This window comes from Homalodisca vitripennis, chromosome 1 (genome assembly GCF_021130785.1).
Source record: "Homalodisca vitripennis isolate AUS2020 chromosome 1, UT_GWSS_2.1, whole genome shotgun sequence".
Lineage (NCBI taxonomy): Eukaryota > Metazoa > Arthropoda > Insecta > Hemiptera > Cicadellidae > Homalodisca > Homalodisca vitripennis.
The window spans coordinates 46,317,761-46,344,770 of record NC_060207.1 but is presented as its reverse complement, the minus strand read 5'-3'; the positions used below and the strand labels follow the sequence as shown (position 1 = coordinate 46,344,770).

At 33.9% G+C, this 27,010-nt stretch overlaps 1 protein-coding gene across 2 annotated transcripts; it reads left to right on the top strand.

Annotated features, from left to right (window-relative positions):
- The first annotated feature begins 3,033 nt into the window (after positions 1-3,033).
- LOC124360666 lies at positions 3,034-25,147 on the top strand. Of its 2 annotated transcripts, XM_046814488.1 has the most exons (3): positions 3,034-3,166; positions 8,172-9,478; positions 11,301-11,421. In XM_046814488.1, the coding sequence occupies exon 2, from the start codon at positions 8,206-8,208 to the stop codon at positions 9,424-9,426; it is 1,221 nt and encodes a 406-aa protein (XP_046670444.1). In that variant the 5' UTR covers positions 3,034-3,166; positions 8,172-8,205; the 3' UTR covers positions 9,427-9,478; positions 11,301-11,421. The 2 variants fall into 2 exon arrangements, with proteins under 2 accessions (XP_046670444.1, XP_046670452.1); XM_046814496.1 differs by lacking the exons at positions 8,172-9,478; positions 11,301-11,421 and adding an exon at positions 23,662-25,147.
- The last annotated feature ends 1,863 nt before the right edge of the window (positions 25,148-27,010 follow it).

Sequence of the window (27,010 nt, the reverse complement as noted above, 5' to 3'; positions counted from 1 at the left end):
ACCCCTAGACATATTCGTCATAGGAGAGGCTAGGATGACTGCCTACAGACTGAAGTGCAATGGGAACTGGCATCATCACCATGCTAGTAAGCACTCCAAGATCGTTGACATTCTCAAACTGGATATTCTAGAAATGATGTCTGACAGAATGGCAAAGGTTACGGACTGGTAAAAACCATTTCAAGTCAACATTGTTGAAGGGAAGGAATGGTCAAAAGGTGAGCCTGACTACATGAAGAAGGCTCTAACCTGGTACACGGACGGGTCAAAGACTCTGAAGGGTACTGGGGCAGGGGTCTGGGGAGTCAGACCTAGTGTTAACTTAAGCTTTAGCTTAGGTAAACTGGCAACTGTCTTTCAGGCTGAAGTTACAGCCCTTGCAGAATGTGCAAGAGTTAATGTGGAAAGGGGCTACAAAGGGAAAACCATCTACATTAACTCGGATAGCAGGGCTGCTCTGCAGGCCTTGGCCAACCATGACTGTAATTCGAAGACAGTCTGGGAATGCCATAAGGTCATGAAATTGCTGGCGAAAACCAATAAAGTTATTTTAACTTGGGTGCCTGTGCATAGAGGAATCACAGGTAATGAAGGGGCAGACAGTTGCGCTAACTTGGGAGCCAACTGTCCTCTTACCGGTCCTGAATCAACGTGTGGGGTCTCATATAACTTAGCACGTAGATCAGTTACCAAGTGGATGGTTAACAAACACCTACAACATTTGAGAAATACTGAGGGGAATGTACAAGCAAAGCGGATGCTCAAGGGACCATCAAGGAACATTGCAGCAGATGCCCTTAGATTGAGTAGAACGGAGATCCGAAAGGTGACTGGTTTTATTACAGGTCATTGGATATTCCAAAGTCACCTGAACAGAAAAGCCATTCCAGTGCAGGAAACACTGTGCAGGAAATGTGGCGAGGCTGACGAAACAGCCAAGCACGTCATATTTGAATGTCCGGCATTACAGAGCAAACGCTCAAGTGTTCTTATGCATACGGAAGAGGGTTTGGAACAGGAAAGCATTGTTCAGAAGATCTCATGGTTTTGTAAAGGCCTGGGATTTGATACAGCTTAAACCTGGGAGAGGGTGCACAATAAGCCGGATGGCTGAGAGGTAACTACCAGGCCTAGGAAACCTGGCCTTCTGTTAAAAAAAAACCGAGATAAAACTTGTATATACATCCGAATGGCTACTTGTGTAACTAATACAATCAAAGACACTACTCAAAACACTGACAGCAAACTACCTTGCACTGACCTTGGCCCCCATCACGGCACACACGTCAGAACTATCCTTGCTCTGACCACTTTATCTTAACAGCTGTTTGAGCAGAGATCCGTAAGTGAAGCCGAGCAATTTAATAAAATTCCTTGCATCATAACTTTTGAACAAAGTAGAAATTTTAAAATTATTTTCCATTTAGCTTTTAGAGAATCTTCTGTAGTTTTCATGTCAGTAATCAGTTTTAAAATTTTTTTAAAATGTTGCTATCAGGATAGAAAAATACTTTTGTAACTTATCACTTATTTATATCCTGACCTGGAACAGATTCCCAGTGCTAGTTTAAATAAAAATTAACATTCAATTATTCAAACTGATAATGTCACTGAACGTTTATTCAACTTCCTGGGCATATGTATATTATTATATTCTGGCCCAGTTATATATTTATTTTAAAAACATCTTTATCAATTTTATGGGAAGATTTTTTTGAATTGCTTATTTCAAACTTCAAAATTCCTACGCCTGCTTTAAGGAGATTAATGGTGTTCTATTTTGCCAAGTTTTACCGTCAACTGATCTCACTGCACGTAACTCTCCTGTCGCAAAGCTGCATATGCGTACCGGATCACAAGTTCGACTTCCTCGTGATGATGCTTCTCTCTCACAGATATTGAATTTCCAAATTTTACGGGTACTGATCTTGTTATTAGGGGATCTAGATGAATAAGCATAGGCGTATAAAACGAGGGGCAGAGGAGCCCCTGTAGGGGGAAAATTAAATTATATTAGAATGGGAGTAAGACTGTAATTAGAATAAAAATAAATTCAATATAAGCACATAAATGCAAGTAGTAAGAACTTGAATAATTAATTATATATAACTTTATTAAAGTTTCTGTTTAATTGATCTTTTTCCTTATATAATGTGAAAATCGTATCGATGCTAGCTTGCCCCCCTCCCTGACCTCCACAAGTTTTGACTATGGGGTGCCTTTGCGTTAAAGATCAAACAAGATGATCAAACAGTCGTGACATGTAATCGCATCCTTAAGCTCGTGTCATCGTCACATGTTTTTCATCTTTTCATCATAGTGCAAATAAATACATATGAGTGCCATATTATGTAGGCCGTAATAAACAAATAGGCTACGTGTTAAAGTTAAGTAAAGCTTATAACAAAGTCGCTATAAAAATCAGTATTATTTCACCTTACAGAACGGTAGGCTACACACTATGGGGTACGGGTATGAAAATCTGGGCAGGAACATCTTCAAAAGGTCTCTCCTTATATATTTATATCTGGGTAAGAACTAAAAAGGTATAATGAGGTGTAAATTTCAGAACTTGTAATAATATACCTCTTCAAGAACAGTTTATTGGTAATTAATTTAGATTAATCCTTTCAATTACAGTAGTTTGTGATGGGTTTTTGCCAAGCCCCAATATGATTTGAATCATTCGCAAATTCATACCACACCATAAAACATTACACGGGATCAAAAGTGTTAATGAAATAGTTTATAATTAAAAACTTAATATTGTTTCTTTGTTAAGTTGGATAACTAACTATTTATAATAGAAGCTGAGTAAATATTATAGTTGAATTTGCATTGCATTTTATTATTATTATTTTATAAAAAGAATATATTTGCAAATAATTTAAAGGTACAAAATATTGAATTAAATAGTTTAGAATAAACAAATAGCTGTTATCTAATCTGGTCCTGAACCTGATACGAGTACACTGTATATATAGAGAGAACAGCAATTAGGTGAGTAGCAGATTGGCGAGGTCACAGACCGGATATTCCAGTTGGTTAAATGTGCTGTTCTTCACACGGCATGGTAGAGTAGGCTAGGCTACTACACGCCAACTCGGCATCACCTGTACAGTACTCACTTCTCTTCTGTAGACATCTAGCTGGCACAGACACATTAGTAAGTAGATAGTACAGTGTAGATGTTTTATTAGAACCAATAATTGAAAAATCTTACACATCGATCATCCAAACATTTGATTTATTATTTTATCATTATATATCATATGAAAATTGCCCATAATGTCTTACTTTCCTCTCTAGATATCCAAACTTTATGGCTAAAGCTCCTAGAGTAATATTTAAACAACAAACCTCAAAATTTAAAAAAACAAACTCGTACAACACCGTAAATTACACCAACCCGTTACAAATGGATGTGAACCGTGCAACAAACCACGTTGCGGTCTTGCAAAATTATGAAAAACTCTAGGGAATGCGAAAGTAGCGTAAATGATATACCCTATCCCATCATTGGCAAAGTACACTGTAACTCTAAGAATGTAACAATCAGTGCATTGGGCAAACATTTAACCACCTTAGAGTCAGAATAACAGGGCACAGATTTGATATTTTTCATAAAGACAAGAAGAAGCCATTGGCCAAACATGCTGCTGAGCATAAACAAGACAAAGTTGAAGAATGTTATGAACTTAAAGGAAATAATAAGCTCTTCCCTTGTCCTGAAAAAAATGAAATAGGTTAAAATTAAAAAATCTCGACCTAGCCCATCGGTTACTTTTAACATATAAATACCCAAATGGTTGAAATTTAAGATTAAATTAAATTTTCCGAATTTCTTCTGTGCCATTAATGAATGATATAACATCTGCACTTGAATTTTTTAGCTACGTATTTATATTTTTAGTTATTTTCTTCTTATTTGTTGTGTTTCTTGTTCTTTATATTTTGATTTAGCTTCCTGAAGATGTGGGTATAAAATCCCACGAAATATATAGAAGCGCTAAATATTTGTCTTTTTATTCCAATAATTTAAATTGTGTGTGTGTGTGTAGATATTTTGCTTCTACTTTTAATGCCAAACATTAAAAAGTAGATATTTCTCAAATATTTATTATTACGGTAGTAATTTTCTTCAATCTAATTTGTAAACAATGATTGGGTCAAATTATATTAGTATACATATGAATTATATTTACACAGTTTGTGTGGATTTGATTTATAAATACATTTTGTTTTTGTCAAATCTCATGCATATTTCAATTAAAACACCCGGGGATAACTTATGGTATTTTGATAATATAAATAAGGTTATATAGGCTAACATATTGAAATGTTTTTATTAACCAAGATATTTTACAGGGTCATCCATTAAAACTTTCAAAAGTTCTTAAGTGCTAGTATAATATTACAGTTTAAAACTGTAATTATTCAGAAATCCTGGGAAAAAAGATACAAACATGTTATACAGTGTGTTCCAAATCTTTTGTACACTAAAGGGATCTCGGAAACTATAAGAGATATAGCAAAGTTTAAATGAACGAGGTTGTGCGTAAATACAAGATCAACAAATTAATGTGGTCAAGTTGATTATTGGTCGCGTCGTTCACTCGCTGCTCTCAAAAAAATTGATTTTGGTCAAACATTTCAAACTGTCACAGCTCTCTTATTGGTACCTATATTAAAACGTTTTTACGCGAACGAATCTGTATGAAATTTTATCTAGTGTTTAAATAGTAGACTATAATTAAAAGATGTTTCACATCCAGCAAGCAGGAGGGTTAGGGTTCGAGTCAATTTTTTCACAATATAATGACCCATTTTTTACTTAATCAAAAGTAAGTGTATTTTTTATTGATTTCAAAAATACCATATACGTTATACTTTCTTCGTGCTTTTTATCAAATAATTAATGAAACTCCGTTTTTGTATGGTTGTGTAAAAGGAATTTTAATTCTACTATTCGGATAGTTGTTATACCGGGCTATGTTAGTGCACGCAGTGTTGGAATCAGCTGTTTAGTAAAACATAGGAATATTATCAGACAAGGTCAATTTAAAAATTTAGTGTAACTGACACTTTTGTAATTGATTAGCAACTAACGGAAATCCTCGACCTTAGCGGCGGTGGCTGCGCCCTTGTATGCGCTTTTGGTGGGAGTTTAACCTATCACCATTATGGCGACTACACATAGGCCTACACATTTGTTTTTTTCTTTTGGCGGGAATTACAAATAAAACGACTCACTGAGGATTTAAACTAAGCTATTTATTAAATCATATTCATGCGGTTGATGTGGTCTTCTACAGAGGTCTCTGTGGTCACCTGTACAAAAACCATCAAGAAAGACCATCAGTAGTACAATTAATTGCAACCGTATTCTAAGCGACCGAAATAGGTGCGTTTCTGATTGGTCCAAAAATAGCGTTCTAGCACTCTGATTGATCGTCGTTGGGCCTTACCAGTAGAGATTTCCCTCTCTCGTCAGTTTGTCGGTGATTGTTACAGAGGTAATACCTGGGTCGCTCTGTTTCTTGATATTACGTAACATTGTCATTTATAGCGTTTTATTATCATCAAAACAAAATGTCTATAAAAAATCTCGTTATTGATAATATAAATATAAAATAAATACTTATAAACATTGTTTTAAATACTTTTACTAGTTTTCCTAAATAGTCTATAGTCTGCTGTAAGTAATTTAATACTTTGAAGGTGTGTATATATAAGTAAATAAGTGTGTGTATATAAGTGCGCTGGGGTTCCTAGCGCCGAAAATCAATGTAAAATACTGTTTAAAGGACAATAAACGAATCTGTAAAATCAAACAATACATATAAAATGAAAATAACTAATAAATAACTAAAATAACGAAAATAACTAATCTATAACTGTTTTACTGTTCAGGTTTGCTTCTACTTTCTTAAGCTGTTTTAATGAAAAATCTATTGGAAATGTTGTCAAATCTGCTATGAATAAACGAAAAATCTTCTAAATCTTTTGAAAAATCTGTATTCTATTATATTAATCATATTACATTCTTTTTCTTTAATTTCTTCGTTACAACAAATATTAAATGTAAGTTATCTTTTTTGTTGATTTCTTTGATCTTTTTATCATCCAATATATCAAAAAATCTATTTGGCAAATGTACCTTGAAATCTTCCAGTTCTGCAATTATTGTTAATCCAAATTTATCTTTAACTCTTTCCAAATTTATCTTTAATTCTTTCCAAATTCAAAATTTTGTATTTCTCACTTATCTTTAATTTATTTATCTTCTTTTATTTGTAACTTGAATTTACCAACCTCGTTTAACTCTTTCAAGAAGTCCATTTACAAAAAAACAAAATAATTAAAAATATTATCTTATTTTATTTTAATTAATTTTTCTTAATTCAGGTTATAGAATGTATTATTAATGTATTGAATGTAACTAAAAACCCTTTTAAAAATCTTTTTATTACATACACGTGTTTCGGTTTTTAACCATGATGGTTAAAAACCGAAACACGTGTATGTAATAAAAAGATTTTTAAAAGGGTTTTAGTTACTTTCATTGCATTAATATATATAGATAAACCCTATAAGTGGAGTTAATAACATAAGAATGTATTATATTTAATAGAAAAGCAAGCTCACGAATCAATGTAGAATATACTAGAAATGTAGTCAAATCTACTTAAAATCAATGTAAAATCTATTGCTAGTAAATTCAAATGGAAATGCTTTGAGTCTAATAAAATTGTCTTATCTTTTATGTAAAATCTGTTGCGAGTGAAATTGAAATGTAAATGCTTTGAATCTAATAAAATTGTGTCCATAAAAAAAATTTTGTATGTTTAGAATTTCAGATTTTCTCTTATTCCACAACCGTATTTTGGTCTAAATCTATATTTATAAAGTCGACCTCCAGAAATATTTTGTAAATCATCTAAATCAATTGTACTATTATTAATCTTCTTGACTATATCTGACTTTTTTCTTTATCTTCTACATCAAATGTAAATGAATCTGATTCTGCATTGTTTAATGTATGTACAGTCCTCTTACCATTTTTGAACTGTATTTCTACAAGGTCTGGTTTAAATTTGTCATCTAGAAGATTGTATAAGTTTATTCTCAAATTCTTAAAGTTTGCTTCTGCATTTTGTATTAATTCTAAGACTTTTTATTTCTGTCTTCTTCTATTTTTTCTGTTTCATTTTTAATAATGTTATTGCACTAGACATTTATTTAAGAAAAATATTGACAAGTTTAGTGATCTATTTAAAATTTTAAGTTTTCTCTTATAAAATTACCTGATTCTCTATATTGTTCTAATATAGATATATAGATCTATACCTTGATTGGTATGCAATTGTGTGCGTCTGTGTTCAAGACTGTTATCATTTTTGTCATAAAATTCCAGGTCTTTGTTATACTTTTTTTATTTTTATAATATCGATATAATTGTTTTTTATTTATACATTTTTTTACAAGATGATCTGATTTTTACGAGATGTTTTCCAAAGTCTGAAATATCTTTTACCATGTTACAAGTAGAAAATTTTTTTAAAGAGTTTTCTACTTATTGACCATAAATTTGACAACAGGAACGTAAAAGTTGACAACACTAACGTAACATAAACGTGAATTATGTGTTTGATGTTCTATTTAACGTGATTTTGCATGTAAATTCTTATTCTGAGCGCTCAGATATGTGAGATGCATGCTCAGTTCATCCCATTTTCCATCAGTAATCACAGTTAACATGGCAAACAAACATTCTTTACTATTTATTGCTGTGAAGTTAAAATTACTAAATTGCTTATTTCGTGTTTTTCTCATGGTTGATTACCCATAAGACCAATGTAACCGGGCCACTTGCCACTTGTTTACCCAATGGACCACTCTCTACCATTTTCTCTACTGATATAGAGGCAGTACAGGTTTTTAATTAAATTTCAACTCTGTACGTTACCAAGTTCGACAGTTATAATGTATAAAGATGAATAAAGATAGACAGAAATTAGATTTCGTCATCAGCTACTGGTGGGAGATGTTCTGCCGAAAACTTAGTCAATTACAGTCATATTTAATACGCATTTTCAATACAAAAACATTTTAGGGTCAAAATAATTGCCTTATTTAGTTTAACTAATAGTGAACATTGTCTTTTTCAGACGTATTGTGTAATACGATTTTACTCCTAATACAATGACACAAGAATCTCAAGAACATCTCTCTTGGTTGGACAAACCCTTTCTGGCTTCATTCCTCCAAAGAGAACACAGAAATCAAGTTACAATTGACAAGTTCTCTATCGCTCCAGCTGTAGCAGCAGGCAATAACTATATGAGTTACTTGTATAGGGTCAGAGTGGAGTACACTGTTGCAGAGTCAGATCTCAAGGTCACTTCACTCATCATCAAAATTCCCATCACGAAAGGTGTCATCACTGAAATGTCAAATGATGGCACAGACTTGTATGATAAGGAACCAAGATTTTATTGTGAACTGTTACCAAAAATTAACAAAATTTTCAACTGTGAGTTTGGCCCAAAGTCATATAACTGTCCAATTAAAAATGGAATGATTCTAACAGACTTAATAGCAGATGGTTACATAACGTGCGATAAGTATAAATTGCTGGATTATTCTCACTGTAAATGTGTCATTTCAACTTTAGCAAAGTTCCATGCTTCTTCTGTAGTGTGCTTTCACGATAATCCTGAACTGATAAAGGAAATTGGTGAAGAGCAGTTTTTCACAGCAGAAAATGAAACAGTCTCTCTTTGGCTAAACTGTTGTATGAAGAGTGTTTGGAAAGTACTTTGTGAAATGGAAGGGCAAGAGCAAGCTGCTAATTTATATTACAGTAAAATAGATCATGTGACAGAAATCTATGCAGATCTGTGCAAACCCAAAACAGACGCTTTGAATGTCTTGAACCACGGGGACTTATGGGTCAACAACATCCTGTTCAAACACTCAGACTCTGGAGAAGTGAAAGATGCTAAATTTATTGACTTTCAGACATTAAGATGGGGATCGCCAGTGTCAGATCTACTCTACTTCATATGGACCAGTGCAAATGAGGAAGTGCGAGAACACAGACAGACAGAACTGTACTCTCTCTACCGGCAGACTCTAAACTCCAGCCTAGAGCAGTTGGGCTGTCTAGAACGACTGTCTGATCATGAGTTGGAGGATCAACTTCGTGCAGCCTCTGACTTTGTACTACTTGTAATCGGTGGAACTCTTCCATATATGATGTGTGATGCAGATGAAGTTGTCAATACAGAAGATTTAAGTGCAGAAGATTTTAAAACTGGCAAATGCGATGAGGTATTGGCTAAGTTATTCAATTCTAGAAGATTTAAAGCAGCTCTACCTAAAATTATGGAACAATTCCAAATTTGGGTCTCCTCCAAATAATTATTAATGCTTTCATCATCACTATTATTAAGATTTTATTGATGTGGCAAATATTTGAACCGCTAACTGCAGAAAGGCATCAAGTCCAAATTAACCAACTTTTCAGGAGCGACAAAAAACCTTATAAATCCATATGTACATACATATATTTAAATATTTATTTTTTATTCTATATGACTGACCTTTTAAAGATCATATTTTGAAATTGAGTCAATCAAATATTTTTAAAGAGCTGATTATTAATTTTTTTTTACATAGGACATGTTTCCTTTCTGCGGTAAACTATTTTACAATTTTACAAATCATGGGGAAAAATCATAAAATCAATACAGATCCCAACACTAGTCAACTCATTTTTGCACTTTTCCGTTGTTTCTTGCAACGAGGCATAAAATTTTTTAGCTCTACGTTTGTGTACCATTAACTCGGCGACAGCTACTCGCTTGGCATTCTCGTTTAAAAAAGGACTTTTTATTTTCAAGGTTAGTTCCTCGCAAGTTACACAAGCATCTTTAACTGGTCGGTCAAAACCAATGTCAGGGTAGTTTTCATTAAAATAAGTCCAAAAGAACTTGTATGAGAGCCTTTTTTCACTTCCCAAAGTTGTTGTAAGAAAGTTTTGGTTTTTTTTTATGAACATATCATACATAATTTTCAAATTCAAGTTTGCTGAGAAGTACTGTTTATCTTTGCCTGTATAGTGATGGGTTTTTGTTGGGAATGATTCAACATGGGCCCTTAATCGAGTCAGGACAGACCCGGGTATTGCATTTCCTGAAACGTTCTTTCCTCTGTTGTCAGTTGGGATTTCATTTACTTGCAACAAATGAGATAAACGGTAACACTGTTTAGGAGTGTATCCATAAGTTGTCATAAATCCATTTTTACATACCTTGGTGCGTTTGCCATTGTGTAGAATGGAATAGCTTACACTAAAAGCTTTCGGCTTTTCAGATGATGACCCAGGTCTGGATCTTTCTCTTTCAACAGGACTAACTTCCATTAGAGATTGGATGAAAATGTCCTGTTCTACTTTGGTTGTCATATTATGTAGTTTTGAAAATATTTCTATCATATCTCCCTCCGAAAAGCTTTGAAGGCAGTTGGACTTGCAGCTGAAACAATAACAGGCTTAATAACAAGAGTATAATATTATGATGAATGTGTCAAAAATATAATAGGCCTAGGCCTACCATATTTTGAGGTTATGTTACCGTCGGGCCAATTTGATGTAATGATTAGGTTATCGTTCAAGACCACTAGGCTAATTTAAAATAAAACTAGAAGTGAAGAGATGTATCAACCAAACATTGTATGCAAAAATAAACTATTGAACAAAACTATATTTACCTGCAAACATTGGAGCCTGGATTTTTTGCAGGTACAGTTTTGCCTTTCCAGTTTACATGCTCTTTGCCCTCTACCTTAGACTTTTTAATCACATTTCTTCTGTACTTTTCTTCATTCTTTACACCCTTCCTTCTTTTATTCGACTGTCCTTCTTCTTCTGAACTACTCATTTTATTTCAATGATGAGGCATTAAGTAATCAGTGAGACCGCACTAAATAATGTTATGAATAAACAAAGCACTATGATCGTTGTTTGACGCGACTCAGCTGACTGAACGTTAGTTATCGCGTCTGCCACGCGAGCGCTGACAGCCAGCTGGTTACTGCAGAAGGGGAACAAGTCCAGGACTAGTTCCCTTTCTGCAGTAAATAGGTTATTCGAGACGTCGCCATTGCAATAGCAATGCGCGGACATGTTTCCTTTCTGCTGTGTAAACGACGAGTCTTAAACCTAACAACAACTTTGAAGGAAAAACGGAAAACCCGTTAATTTGGACTTGATGCCTTTCTGCAGTTAGCGGTTCATTTATAACTTGTATACCTACTATATTATTAGCATCTTTTCTTTTTTTATAACTGTAGATATTAATTGTTTGTTGAGCGTCTTAACTATAAATCTTTATCAAAAATAAATGTTCAAAATAGTTTCTTTTAGTTTCATTAAAACACCTCATTTTTAACAAGAATTTTGGACTTAAACGCCATATTGAATATTCCAGGTACAAAACAACATATTCTTAAAGCCTTTTAATAAGTTTATTCCTCCTACAAAGCAACATTTAACAACCGATAACAAAGAATAGTTTTACAGAACAAAGAAACTTTTAACCTTTACAAACTATTTGCTACTAAGATTAACCAACTTTGGCTTCACTATTGATGGACTTCGACCTCTTGAAGTTTCTGTCTCAGGGACCATCTGGAATCTATATGGAAGTCCCTAATATAAGAAACTGGTCTACCAAAACTCTTGGACACTCCCCAGAAACTGATTTTGAATGATTATTGTCAGCACCTATTCAAAATGCTGTTATTACATTTACATAAAAGTATATGATTTGAGAAAAATCATGACCTAAGTTTGATAAAAGAATAAGTGGAAGGAAAAGTGCACAGCTGAGTGTCACATGGTGCACAGAAGCTTGATATTGAACTATGTTCAATAACTATCAGAAAATTGATTAAAATTGAACTATGAATCAATTCTAAAGTTAGTTTAAAATCTTTTAAAGTGCAGGTAAATATTGATTGACATAGCACAATTTGGCATTTACCGTTGTTTGAAATTTTATTAAACCAAGTAATATTAATGTATGTTGTTGTAAACAATTTGCCCAAACAACATAACTGACTGCACAACCAACAACGGATACTGATATAACCAACTTTTCAACTATGTTACTGATCCACACTTTGAAGATGTCACTGTGTTCTAAGTCATCCTGGGGTTTTAGATAACTCTGAACCTGGAGAACCCTTGATTGTTGACATTGCATCCAACCGCCCATCTTCTCCCTCCTTCCAGCAACACTAACTCCTCCACCTTCTCTAAACCATAATAGTTTCAAAGTGCAAATTGTCTTGAAATCATGATTTACATCAAACTCTTTATTTTGTTTAAAATGTATTACTAATGATCGTTCATTTGTAAAAATAACAGGATTTCGGACATTTGTCATCGTTATACATTTAAAAAATAGAACACTATATTATGAGGAATGGAACAGATTCTCTTCTCCGAGAGCCAAAAACATTAAGGAATAATATGTTCATTAATGTGTAGCGATGAACTCACATTACTAAAGTCAACAGAAAAATTTTATATGTAAAAACCAAACTTACACTTCAAAAATCCAAGATGGTTGAAATGAACACAAATCGTGTCACTCCACAAAACAAGGGCACTTTACACACACACACACACACACACACACACACACACACACACACACACACACACACACACACACACACACACACACACACAAATCTTTTCCCACAACACCCGGAGCTTTAGATCGGTGACCTCAGCTCAGAGCAGCCGATACCGCTGATATCATTAGAGGAGCTAAACATCGCGAGTGCAAGACTGGGAAACAAGAAGGCTCCCGGACCTGACGGCATTCCAAATGTTGCCCTAAAAAGTGCGATAAAGCTGGCACCGAACATGTTTCTCCACATGTACAACAGATGCTTGGAAGAAGGCTACTTCCCAGACAAATGGAAGCTGCAGAGGCTGGTTCTTCTCTTAAAAAGGGAAAAAGCCACCCTATGAACCATCGGCCTACCGTCCTCTCTGCATGCTTGACTCGGCAGGCAAGGTCCTCGAACGGATCATGTATGCGAGGTGATGGCTGAGGGGCACCTATCGGACAGACAGTTTGGATTCCGCAAAGGAAGGTCAACTGTTGAAGCTATTAACCTGGTAGTCAACACAGCGAAGGAAGCTGTTTCAGGAGATAGATGGAAAAACGGCAAGAAACAATACTGCGCAGTAGTGATGCTGGACATGGAGAACGCTTTCTACTCTGCAAGGTGGGACCGAATCATGGAAACACTCGACCATTTCGGCATCCCAAAGTACCTGCAAAAGTTAGTGGCAAGCTACTTTACAAACAGAATTCTGCAGTATGAGACAGATGATGGAATCAAGAGATACACGGTCACTGGAGGTGTCCCACAAGGCTCGGTATTGGGACCGCTTCTGTGGATCATTATGTACAACGGCCTACTTAGATTGGGGATACCAAGGATGGTAACGTCCGTCGCTTTTGCAGATGATGTCGCCCTCGTAATTGTGGGAAAATATCTGGAGGACATCAAAAACTTATTCAAGGTGGTATTTGGTAAGTACGCCGTCTGGATGAATGAACAAGGACTCAAGATGGCCAAGCACAAGACAGACATAGTGCTCATAACAAGCAGGAAAGAGCTCGAAACGATCACGCTGCAAGTTGGTGAGCACGAGATCGAGTGAAAACCATCCATCCGTTACCTGGGGGTGATGATCGATGCACACCTCAACTTCAAATACCAAGTTGAGCATGCAAGCACTAAAGCAGCAGCTGTCGGAGGGGCATTATCCTGTCTCATGCCAAACGTAGGTGGGCCAAAACCGAGACGACGAGCCCTGCTAGCGTCAGTAGTTACATCGATACTGACCTATGGCATTGCCATCTGGGCAAGTGCACTAGAACTGCAGGAGTGCCAGAGGATGATATATCATGTAGGCCGACAAATGGCACTGAGAGTTACGAGTGCGTTCAGAACCGTCTCCAGGGATGCAGCGCACGTTATCTCGGGAATACTGCCAACTGAGATCCTAGCAGAGGAATACAGGAGATTATACAAGTGTAGAATCCATAAGCAAGAAAATGTAGATGACTGCAGAAAAAGAGAAAGACAGAAGAGTCTGGAGCACTGGAAAGCCCACTGGAACAACTCCGAAAAGGGTAGATGGACACATCAGCTCATACCGAGTCTAGCAGTTTGGATAAATCGCCAACCTGGAGATCCCAGCTACTACCTGACGCATATACTCACAGGACACGGATGCTTCCGTAAATACTTACACAAGTATAAACACGAGGACTCACCAGAGTGCCCAAAGTGTCGAGGGCTAGAGGAGGACGGGAGGCATGTGTTTTTCACATGTCCGAGATTTTACCTGCAGCGACGAAAGCTTGAAAGATTAAGCGATGTGGTGATTACGCCAGAAAACGTAGTGAAATAAATGCTCGCATCTGCAACCACATGGAAAGCAGCAACGGACTTCTCCAGGGAAGTCATCGAAGAGCTGAGGAAGGAAGAAAAGAAAAGGAGGGAAGAGCAAGACAGAAGGGCGAGGCGCCAGGCTATGGAATAGTGAACTCTCCACACAAAAGTAGAGGAAGAGCGAAATCGCTTATGTCTTCCCCCGCGAAGTAATACCTCGGGGGGACAAAAGGCTGGGTGAAGAGAGGTTTACGTTTTAGTCGGTATGTGTATTTATTCTATAAGCATATTGGTACATTGATTTTTACTGATTTTATTTATTTGATTGTTTTTGTAAGTTAACAATCTTAATATTACGCTGAAATAACATCAATTTGATAACTAATCTGGCAAAATACACTACTAGGATTTTGCCTAGGTTAATGCCTAATGGTAACTTCAATGGCTGTATTTCTCTCATTTCTATAGGTTTATTCACAGTTTTGAATAATAACTGATATGAAAAAATATTAAAATGTGATAAAAAATGTTTAGTTTATTTTTCATCCTCCTTGGCCACACTTCAAGAAAAACATACCGTTAATTTTTATTATATTACCGTAGACATGAATAAATAATGATTTTTAAAATATATTTGAAATACATAACTGTTTAGTTTTACAGTGTTATGCTTTAAACTATAAAGTTGGTTTTGTTTTCCTAACATCACCATTAGAGTCCCATGTTGACCTGCACGTGTTACTTTTACAAGGGTACTTCCAACTGATGAATTCATTTATTTTCATAATAAAATACTCACTGTGGAAAGTTTTTGAATGTGAAGTGGACTTTTATTTTCATAGTTGCTAGATTTTAAATGAACATTTCAACTGTGATACCTTTAGTACCCAGTGAAAATATTACTTACATAATTAAAACTGTCTTTGAACATCTCAGTGGTTCCAAGACATCCCAAATTTTGAAGTGTGATACAGCAACCTAGAAGTGTATTAGATAAATAATATAGGTACACCCAGAGCCAATATCTTTAATTGTTTAAAGCTGCTTTGCAATATCACAAAACACAAATCGCCTTAACAAAAATTACAAATCTATTTAACTATCTAAAATTCCTAATAAGTTGTTTTTAAATTAACTGTATTATTAAATATTTAAAAAATTTTAACCATTGAATTTATTACACTAGTGAAATAAAAGCATAAACATAATATTTAAATGTAGATATAAATAAATTATAGTTTATTGGAAAACACAAAATTTGTCTGTTCTATGAGGATATATAGTTGTTTCAAATGGATTGTTCATCTCACTGGAGAACTACTACTGTGTGTGTGGCACAGGTTGTTGTATAAGATAGTATGAATATCTCACTGTATTTTATTAAATAACAAACAAACTTGGCAATGAGTTGCTAACTTATCTTTTGTTTAAAATGTATATAAACAAGACAATGAGTAGCTGTTTTTAATCTTTTATTGAGATACCTACATCTCTAAACCTCACTCAATTCTATAAGATATATTATCTGTTTGGTCTAAAAACACAATCAGCACAGTCCTTGGATCTCTGCTCTTAAAAACTATGAGGGTGTAAAACTGCAGCCTTTTTGGATTAGTGTCAAATACTGGCAGTTGCAAAACATAATTTATAAGCTTTACTCATTTAAGGTCTCATTTTGTTTGTACATACATATATATTGGTGAGACATTCAATAAACATCATATTACAATTATATACCAGTATATATTTAATTTGCATGGTTTCAATTACTTTTTAAGATTTGTATTGATTTTTTTAGTAACAGACAAATGATTTAAGAAATTTTAATTTTACAAAAGAAATATTTAAGAAAAATAAAATAATGCATTCCAGAGAATAATGAAAACCAATTTTCAAAATTTTACAAATGATGTAAAAATAAATCAATGTATTAATGATTTGGTTGTGAATATTATAAATAGTTATGATATTTTAACATGTAACCCCAGTATGCATATAGTTGTAATACATGCAGTAAAAATTAAAATTCCAATAATTTTTGCCCTTTATCAAAAACAGCCATTATTTGACATCAATAAATTTGTATAAACACATTAGAGGCTCAAATCAATTAATATTTGTTCAAAGCAATTACAAAATAAAGTTTATTGTTGGAAATCTTTTTTATAGTAGAGAAACATTTTTTAAGTGTTTTTAATTTTAAATAAAGGTGAATTATTAGTTTAAAACGCTTAATAAATAACACTACATTAAATAGAATAAAACTAAAAAGTTAAATGAGTATTTTCATACTTCACTGTCACAATTTATTTAAAATGAAATTTATAGAAATTTGGTTTTATTAAGGGCTATATTACATTACTTTATAAAGTTTCATGTATTTGCTAATAAGTTTGTCTACTTTGATCTAATGTTTTAGTATGGAAATGTATTTAATGATATTTCCTATTTGTCTAAAATAGTTCATTTTCAATGGACTTTGTTTAACCCTCCAACTGGCAGTCATTTTTTTTCCTGTAGTGGCAGCATGTTTTCGAGCCTCGTGCAAGGGTTTTTTAAAAAATTTATTAAAAATATAAATTAAAAGTAATATATATAGAAGTATATATTTTTGTGTTCAGAATTAAACATATAATAATATTAGTATTTAAATTTGGCCTTAAAAAAATGTTAACTAAAAATTTTTTTCCATGAAATTCAAAAATTTACATTTTTTATTTTTTAATTTGGGGGGGACCATACCTAGCAAACCAAGTTATAGTAAGAAAACTATAAAAGTGAGATATCCATTTTATGTCAAATTTATTCTAGTTTCAGAAACACATAAGCATTTTACAAATTTATGAAACTATAATAACACTATATAACAAAAAGCAGCGATGCGCATAAATTGTGAAAATAGGGTGTATATGTAAGAGTTTGCTAATAAAAGTTTTACTAATACAGTTTTACTTCAATACATGTTATATTGCATATTTTATTACTCAGAATGAAGTAAACTATACAGCAGTAGTAAAATAAATTCCATAACTTTTTTTTGAAGAGTCGAAAAAAGTTTCATTTTGTCATTACTCAAAACTTTTGCGAAAAATTTTCGAAAAATGTATTTATTCTAAAATATATTTATTTGCACTACTGCAATATTTAACAATTCACCACACACTAAACACAACACTAAAACACAAATAAACCTACTAAAACTTACTAATAAACACGACTCGTCACATCAACAACTCAGACGGCATCGACAACATGGCGGTCACATCTTTTACGTTCCAAACTACGAACTTGGTACATTGCAACTACAATACAAAAAGGAATAAAAACTATAGTATTCCTTAGGCTTTTTTTTCCCGAATCCAATGGTGCATGAATCGAATCGATACGTTGCCGGAATATACTGTAATGAGTGATTATGCAAGAGAATGTTTGTTCATCAAAATTTTGATGAACAACAATCATAATTGGGTTGTGTTTATCAAAATTTTGATGAACAACAGTTGGAGGGTTAATTTGTTTTAGATTTCACTGCCTATATATACAGTGCTGGCCAAATTATTAGACTAAAGCATATTTTTTTGTTTTTTCTTCTCAATTTTTACTAAATAAATTTTTAATTTCATGTTGGTATATGTTAAAGTATATACCCTCATTCGTGTTGTGACAGGTCAAATTACGACGTCATTTAAATATTCGCGGGGAATTAGCAGACTCTGACGTCAGTAAATCACATGTTATCGGAATTGAGATTTATTTAATTAATAACGGAGAAATATATTAAACTTTATACGGGAACAAATTTAATTAATTAAAATAAGTTAAACATAACCAAAATTCGTGTTTTACAAAATTACTAAATAAAATTACGCAGAAAAGCCAATTGTGGGATAAAATGACTTGCGTATTGATGACATCAGAAAGCACATGTTGCAAAAAATTTAAATAAAAAAGCTATAGAAAAATAATAAAAAAAATAGAAAGACTTAAATTGATCAATTATAGTGAACGTGATAAATTTCGGCAATTATGAGAAAAGAATCAAATTATATTCAATTGTGAAGACGCTGATTTGAACGGGAGAGGGGATGAGTATTGTTTGAGCCGGTATGCGTGGTTTTAGACGGAGAATCTTTCTTCTCTCTCTGGACTTGAAGCAGCAAGGGCGTGTACTCGTGTAGGTCCTCCTGGTACAGTAGTGATGAAATATGAAACTGTACAATAGTGCATTAAAGTTGTAATCAGGGATGGGATGTTGTGTTAGTGAACAAATTATCAAAGCAAAGTGAGTAGAATTAGACAGTATAACATAAAATAAATTGACGTCAAAGTCATTTGCTTTGTCTTTCATTGACTATCCCATCTACAAAGAAATGTGGTATGTAAGAAAATAAGCTTAGCTTAAAGAATATTACTTTCAAAACGATTGATAAGAATTGATTCAAAGTGATTGATAAGAACAGTGAATATTTTGTGAAATTTATTATGATATAAACAATCATATTGATCAGAACTTTCAATAGAGTAATATTAAGTTTGAACCATCATTCAACCTACTTAAAAAACCTGAGATAAATATAGACCCAGTGCTAGTGATATATAACGTGTAGCCTACTTTCACTAATACAAACTACACTTCCAACAACACCACAGACATTGAGGTTTGATCGTTATTTAAATACCGACTTGGAACAATATGAGTCAGCCAACAGGGGAACTACAACACATGTTAAAAAGCGGTTTAAAAAACTGATCGTAAGCAAGTAGCACAACCAACGAGGGGCAGCACACTTAGAAAACTGATCATGAGCAAATTGGCACAACAAACGGGGGACGACGAACGTAGCAAAATCGCACAGCCAACGTGGGGCCTGGATCGTAACAAAATTATTTTCTTACTTATTTGATTCAAAGTGATTGATAAGAACAGTGAATATTTTGTGAACTTTATTATGATATAAACAATAATATTGATTAGAACTTTCAATAGAGTATTATTAAGTTTGAACCATCATTCAACCTACTTAAAAAACCTGAGATATATATATATATATATATATATATATATATATATATATATATATATAGACACAGTGCTAGTGATATATAACGTGTAGCCTACTTTCACTAATACAAACTACACTTCCAACAACACCACGGACATTGAGGTTTGATCGTTATTTAAATACCGACTTGGAACAATATGAGTCAGCCAACAGGGGACTACAACACATGTTAAAAAGCGGTTTAAAAACTGATCGTAGCAAGTCGCACAACCAACGAGGGGCAGCACACTTAGAAAACTAATCGTGAGCAAATTGGCACAACAAACGGGGGACGACGAACGTAGCAAAATCGCACAGCCAACGTGGGGCCTGGATCGTAACAGTGTGTTACTTTAGAATAGTATTAGCAGAAAATTTGGTAATTTTATGTTGGCGGGTGGCAACACTGCCTGTTTTGTTTATTATCTGCCTTTACAAATCTACCAGCTGCATAACCAAAATCAGGATACAGTTAATTTTTCATGTGTTTAACATGTTTTAGGTTCAGTAGATCTTTCTATTAGTGTGTTCTGTTATTATTAAAGTAAGTTTAAGGTCATTTGTGAGTGTATGAAACCACTTTTTTACTTCCTTATTGCCTATTTATAAAATTATCAGGAAATGGGTAAAAAGGCGGATCTTTCACCAAGGAAATGTGCTGTGGCCAAGGTTCTTTTGGAAGAACAACATTACACACAAACTGAAATAGCACACAGACTAAATATATCACAGAAGTCAGTTAGTAGGATCAAGAAAATACTTGATATCAGTGGTATTTATAAATCCAGCTGTATCGGAAAATGTGGCCGGAAGCAAGCGTTAAGTCCAAGGATGGCCAGAAAGTTGAAAAACGTGACACTAGTCAATAGAAAAATGACCAGCAAGATTCTTAGTGACCAGTTAAGAAATTATGGCAAAAAATGCTTCGCCCAGGACCATTAGAAGAACCTTGAATGAACAAGGTCTTCGCGCATGCAGGCCTACAAAAAAAAAAAAACAAAAAAAATAACACCAGCAATGGCTAAGAAGAGATTGGAATGGGTCTAAGGGATTCAGTTCACTACTGAATCCTGAGGGTACTGTACCTTGTTCCAATCACCATCAGTGAACTGAATGCCTTTGGCCCATTCCAATCTCTTCTTAGCCTTTGCCGGTGTTATTTTTTGTTTTTTGTAGGCCTGCATGCTCGAAGACCTTGTCCATTCAAGGTTCTTCTGATGGTCCTGGGCGAAACATTTGTGCCATAATTTCTTAACTGGTCACTAAGAACCTTACTGGTCATTTTTCTATTGACTAGTGTCATGTTTTTCAACTTTATGGCCATCCTTGGACTTAACGCTTTCTTCCGGCCACATTTTCTGATACAGCTGGTTTTATAAATACCACTGATATCAAGTGTTTTCTTGATCCTACTAACTGACTTATGTGAAATATTTAGTCTGTGTGCTATTTCAGTTTGTGTGTAATGTTGTTCTTCCAAAAGAACCTTGGCCACAGCACATTTCCTTGATGAAAGGTCCTCTTTTTACCCATTTCCTGATAATTTTATAAATAGGCAATAAGGAAGTAAAAAAGTGGTTTCATACACTCACAAATGACCTTAAACTTACTTTAATAATAACAGAACACACTAATAGAAAGATCTACTGAACCTAACACATGTTAACCATATAAAAAATTAACTGTAACCTGATTGTGGTTATGCAGCTGGTAGATTTGTAAAGGCAGATGATAAACAAAACAGGCAGTGTTGCCACCCGCCAAATTTTCTGCTAATACTATTCTAAAGTAACACACGAATGAGGGTATATACTTTAACATATACCAACATGAAATTAAAAATTTTTTTAGAAAAAATTGAGAAGAAAAAACAAAAAATGTGCTTTAGTCTAATAATTTGGCCAGCACTGTATATACAGGGTGTACATAAAGTCCTGCACATGTATAATATTTTCTGAACGATAACAGATAAATCAACAAGATTTGGTATATCAACACTACACCTAAAAATCTACTTTTTTAAGGAACTAACCTGATGTGCATCGGTTTTCTGCAATATCATAGGGACGTCCCGCAAGGAGTCAGAAGGAAATCTTAAATAGGAGCATAGGTCAATATGGACATCATTTTAAAGGGCTTATCTAGCAGAGTTTAATGCCCCAAACCGCACTTAAAAGGATTGATCCAGTACAAAATGGCGGCTGTTCAAAGGTTTTACTTGGTTACATTTTATTAGTAGCCAAAACCCCAAAAAAGCGGAACTGCAACCAACGAATACTGCAGCTAAATACTACATTATGCTTGTCAGTTGTACAGAAGTGAATTATGACGTTATATTGATTACGGGGAAAACCTGATAACAGTAACAATTAGAAAGCTCTTATCTTTGGGTCTTATCTTATCGTTGAGTTCGTGCACCAAATGAACTTTATAAGGTTTAAAATTAGACCCTTTCAGAATTTTTTTAACAGACGTAACAGAGATGTCATGAGTTTGTGCTGCTGAGCGTAGGGACTCTTGCAGGTTTTCAATAAATGAATGCAATACCTACATCTAAAGAGTTGTCTTCGGTTGTCGCAGTAGCGGGCCTTCCTGACCTATGACGATCTGAAACACTTCCTGTTTCCATAAAGCGTTGAACAGTTCTCCCTACAGTTGTTCTAGAAACTGGCTGCCTCTCGTGAAAGTAGTCATTAAATAAATGACATGCTTCGTCGTGTGATCGTCTGTTGTTTCCCCAACCAACCATCATAAGAAGTGTTATACGTTCACGTTCGTCAAGCGATATAGTGTAGTTGAAGAACTACAAGCAATACGACAAACTCTTTTGTACTAAAGCGCACTGATAGAAAGGTTGGACAGCACTACTAAAACAAGAAAACTAGAATAGCCTACTATGAATAGACTGGCTAATAGGAGAGTCCAAACTGCGACCCAAAGATAAGAGCTTTTTAATTGTTACTGTTATCAGGTTTTCCCGTAATCAATATAACGTCATAATTCACTTCTGTACAACTGACAAGCATAATGTAGTATTTAGCTGCAGTATTCGTTGGTTGCAGTTTCGCTTTACTGGGGTTATGACTACTAATAAAATGTAACCAAGTAAAACCTTTGAACAGCCGCCATTTTGTACTGGATCAATCTTTTTGAGTGCGGTTTGGGGCATTAAACTCTGCTAGATAAGCCCTTTAAAATGATGTGCATATTGACCTATGCTCCTATTTAAGATTTTTTTCTGACTCCTTGCGGGACGTCCCCTTGATATTGCAGAAAACCGATAGTTCCTTAAAAAAGTAGATTTTTAGGTGTAGTGTTGATATACCAAATCTTGTTGATTTATCTGTTATCGTTCAGAAAATATTATACATGTGCAGGACTTTATGTACACCCTGTATATAAAATAACAAAGAAATTCCCTAGTACATTAATCACATTATGATATGAAAAACTACTTGAGTGATATTCACGTTTAAAAAATTTTTTAAACACAATCAATTAACGACATAGTTTTTAAATTTTTAATCAAATGATAAATAAGGCCAGACTTCAATCCTTCTGAATGCCACAATCTTTAAAATCTGTTATAATGAAAAGGAATGGATGAGGTGCAAAGGTATTTTGTAACTGATGCTGACCATCTAATCATCTAGATTAGATGGAAATTAGATTGCAGTGGGAAAGGATTATGTAAGGGAAGAGATTTCTCTCAATGACCATTTAGCCTAAGAGACGTTTGGGGACACCTCAACACTTTGGTGGACAACAAGGTAGATCAGATTCCTTCTGATGGAGAACTTGAACAATTGGTACTTTGTGCAATGAGACAGGATTTTATCTAGGATTTGCCGTACTCTAAACTAGACTTACTAACTAAGAATTATTTCATTTTATTTAACGCAAAACATTGATTGACAGTGAAATTATATCCCAATTAAGGAAATGGAGAAATGCTGATAATTAGTTTACATTATATTTTTTTAGTACTTAAGATCAACAAGAGTTGACTATAAAATATCACTATAAAATTATGCAAAAATGCTTACCATAAAATTAATATATTTTAAAATAATTAGGTATTTTAATTAGTTATTGTAATTATGTTTATACAAATTAAACTATATTTCAGGTGAAATGATACAGGAACTTCCAGATTGGTTGGATAACTCTTTCTTGGCTTCAGCTCTACAGGGAGAAGATGATACTAAAGAAGTGACAGTTGTCAAGTTCTCTGCCACTCCAGCAGTAGCAGCAGGCAACAACTACACAAGTCAGCTGTATAGGATCACAGTGCAGTACACAATCCCAGAGTTAGACCCCCAGGTTACCTCACTCATTGTCAAAGCTCCGGTCACCAAGGGTGTGATTGTAGAAATTTCCCATAATAGAGATTTCTTTAGCAAAGAACCCAAAATTTATAATAAGGTATTACCATACCTACATTCAAAATCTGGCCAACAATTTGGCCCTACATATTATAACAGTAATGTTAAAAATGTATTGGTTTTGAAAGATATAAGCAGAGAAGGTTATGTCATGTGTGACAGGTACAAAAAGCTAGATTATTCACATTGTAAATGTGTTTTTTAAAACTTTAGCTAAATTTCATGCATCTTCAGTAGCTTGTTACAGAGATGATCCCAACCTAATCAAGGAAGTCGGAGAAGATTTTATATATAAAACTAGTAATGTAAAAAAGGAAGAAATGGAAATTTGGCTGCAAAGTTGTGTGAAAACTGCTGTAGAGATTGTCAATGGCATCAGTGATTGCAAATCTGCAGTAGAAATGTTTTTGAGTAGACTAAATAGTGCAAACATTGCAGAGTCAATTGGAATACTAAGCAACCCTAAGAAAGAGGGTTTGAATGTTCTGAACCACGGAGATCTCTGGATCAACAACATGTTGTTTAAACATACTGATTCTGGTGATGTTGAGGATGTGAAATTCATAGACTTCCAACTGTCAAAGTTCACCTCACCCATGGTGGATCTTCTATACTTCATGTGGACAAGTGCTAGTGAGGACGTGCGAGAGAGTAGGCAACAAGAACTCTACGATGTATACCTCCAAACTCTGAATGAGAAACTCAAGGAACTTGGGTGTCCAGAGAGACTATCAGAAGAGGAGTTTCACCAAGATATCATAGCTGCCGCTGACTGGGTAATTCTTGTCATATGTGGTACATTACCGATGATGATGTGTGATGCAGAAGATGTCATAGACTTAGCAGAAGTAAATAGAGATGATTTCACGAGTACCCAGCCAAGTGAGAAGATACTGAAAATGTACAATAGCAAACATTACAGATCAACCCTCCCCAATCTTATGAGACAGTTTCACAGCTGGATTTCTGTGTACATGTCATGAAAGTTAATGATAATAATTTTACAAGTATTACCAATTTTAGTACTATAGTAATACAATCTTCATGTATACAATTATGCTTAGTATAATTTTTTTCTAGGAAAAGCTATTAGCAGTATTAAAAATTATTGATATGTTTCTTGTCTTAGACACTTGCCTTTTACAGTTAAGAAAAATTAATACTATTAATATATAAAAATGTACAAATATTTATTAAACATATCTTAAATAATATTATTAAACTATTATTTTCTGAATCCAAATACATTATAACACCAGTAATTATTTTAAGAACTGTGAAAAATAACCTCATTGTAACTCAGATTTAAACCCTACATGTACTTACTGTACATATTGCACTGAAACACTGCTTCGGTAGTCTACTTTTTATGAGTCATAAAGTTCTTATATACAAGTAATGGCAAAGTCTTGACTGTATCACTTACTTATTAATTCTCCAATTTCACGTGAAATTAAAAGGTTTTAACAACCTAAATATGGCCCCCAAATGAAGAAAAGTGGGGTATCATGAGTTCGATATAATTCATAAATCCTTTAGTCTGCAAAAGTACAATAATTAAAAAATATAGTATGTTTTGATTTTTTTAATGAAAAAAGTGTAAATAGCAGCAATTTAACAGTAATATTAATTCATTATAATCTGAATTTGTAACATTCTTCTTAATGTTATATTGTTATTAAAAATATTTTGATTCTAATAGAAAAAGTATGAATCCTCTTTGTTCACAATATGTGGTTTTTAACAAACCTAGTAAAGAAATTCAACTGTTCTAAAAAAAAATATGGCTTTGTCTAAATTTTATTACTGACTAGCTGTTACCCGCGGCTTCGCACACAATCTTTAGAAAAGTCCTTATATTACTTAGTAAAAGCAATTATGCGCGATTAGCCGCGGGTAACAGCTAGTTCGTCAATACATTCGTAGTATTTTATAACGAAAACTCTTAATTTTCAATAAAATACCAATTACAACCAGATACTCATGGCTTCGCACGCGATTTCCTGCAGAAAAATTGGGACATAGGAGGCATATTTCTTTTGAACGTCCTTATTACCCTTCTGAGATAAATAGTCACTGAAAGATACTCCAAGCTCATGAACTATTTAAGATTTAAATTTTAAAACAGTCTCAATATGCACTTGTGAAATAACTGGAATTCTTCTCTAATATTCTATGATTTTTGTATACAATTGAACTATATTAGCCCAGCGTGGACAGGAGTCAAAAGTCGAATTCATTTGCACACATACGATGTAATAAATAATGGCGCTCAATGTAATTTTGAAACGAAATTGCGTATGGTTTTTATTTTATTGAAACAAAATTTGCTGATTCTCTTAAGCTTACTTTATGCTTTCAAACTATAAATGTAAAGAAATTTAAAATCGTAATTAAATTATATAAACATATTTGTTTGTCGCATTATATATGTTTACAAAGAACAGCTGATTAAATTTGAACAGGCTCTTTCACTTAATAACATATGTTTGCTGCAATGCATTTCTTACGGGTATTTCCGTAACTTTTAGAGACCAGTGGGGCGGAATCCTGAATCGGGAACGGGATAAAAAGTATCCTATGTCCTTTTCCCAGTCCTTAGCTACCTCCCTACCAATTTTCAGCCAAATCGGTTCAGCCGTTCTTGAGTTATAAATAGTGTAACTAACAGGACTTTCTTTTATATATATATAGACTATGGATAATTTGAAAAAATAACAGGTATTGTGTAGATTACGTATGATTGCCAAATGTTACAAAACCGAAACAATCTATCCGAACTAAATCCTCTCTCTTTACAGTTTCCTTACTCTACAAAAATTAGCTTAGAAAGAAAGTTACAAATAATAACAAAATGACATGAGAAATTTTTTGTCAAGACATATCCAAGTGACCAAAATCAAGGGAATAAAATCAACTACAAAATGTCACTGTACAACACACAAAACAAGATGGATGTTCCACAGCAGGTAAGTTGAATTAGTGATGGCTTAGGCAAGGTTAGTAACTGAATTGAACCAAGTCTTTTAGATGGACCTTTAAAATTTGTCCTTGAGTATATAGGTCTTTTAGAAGACCCTCAAGCCTAATTTG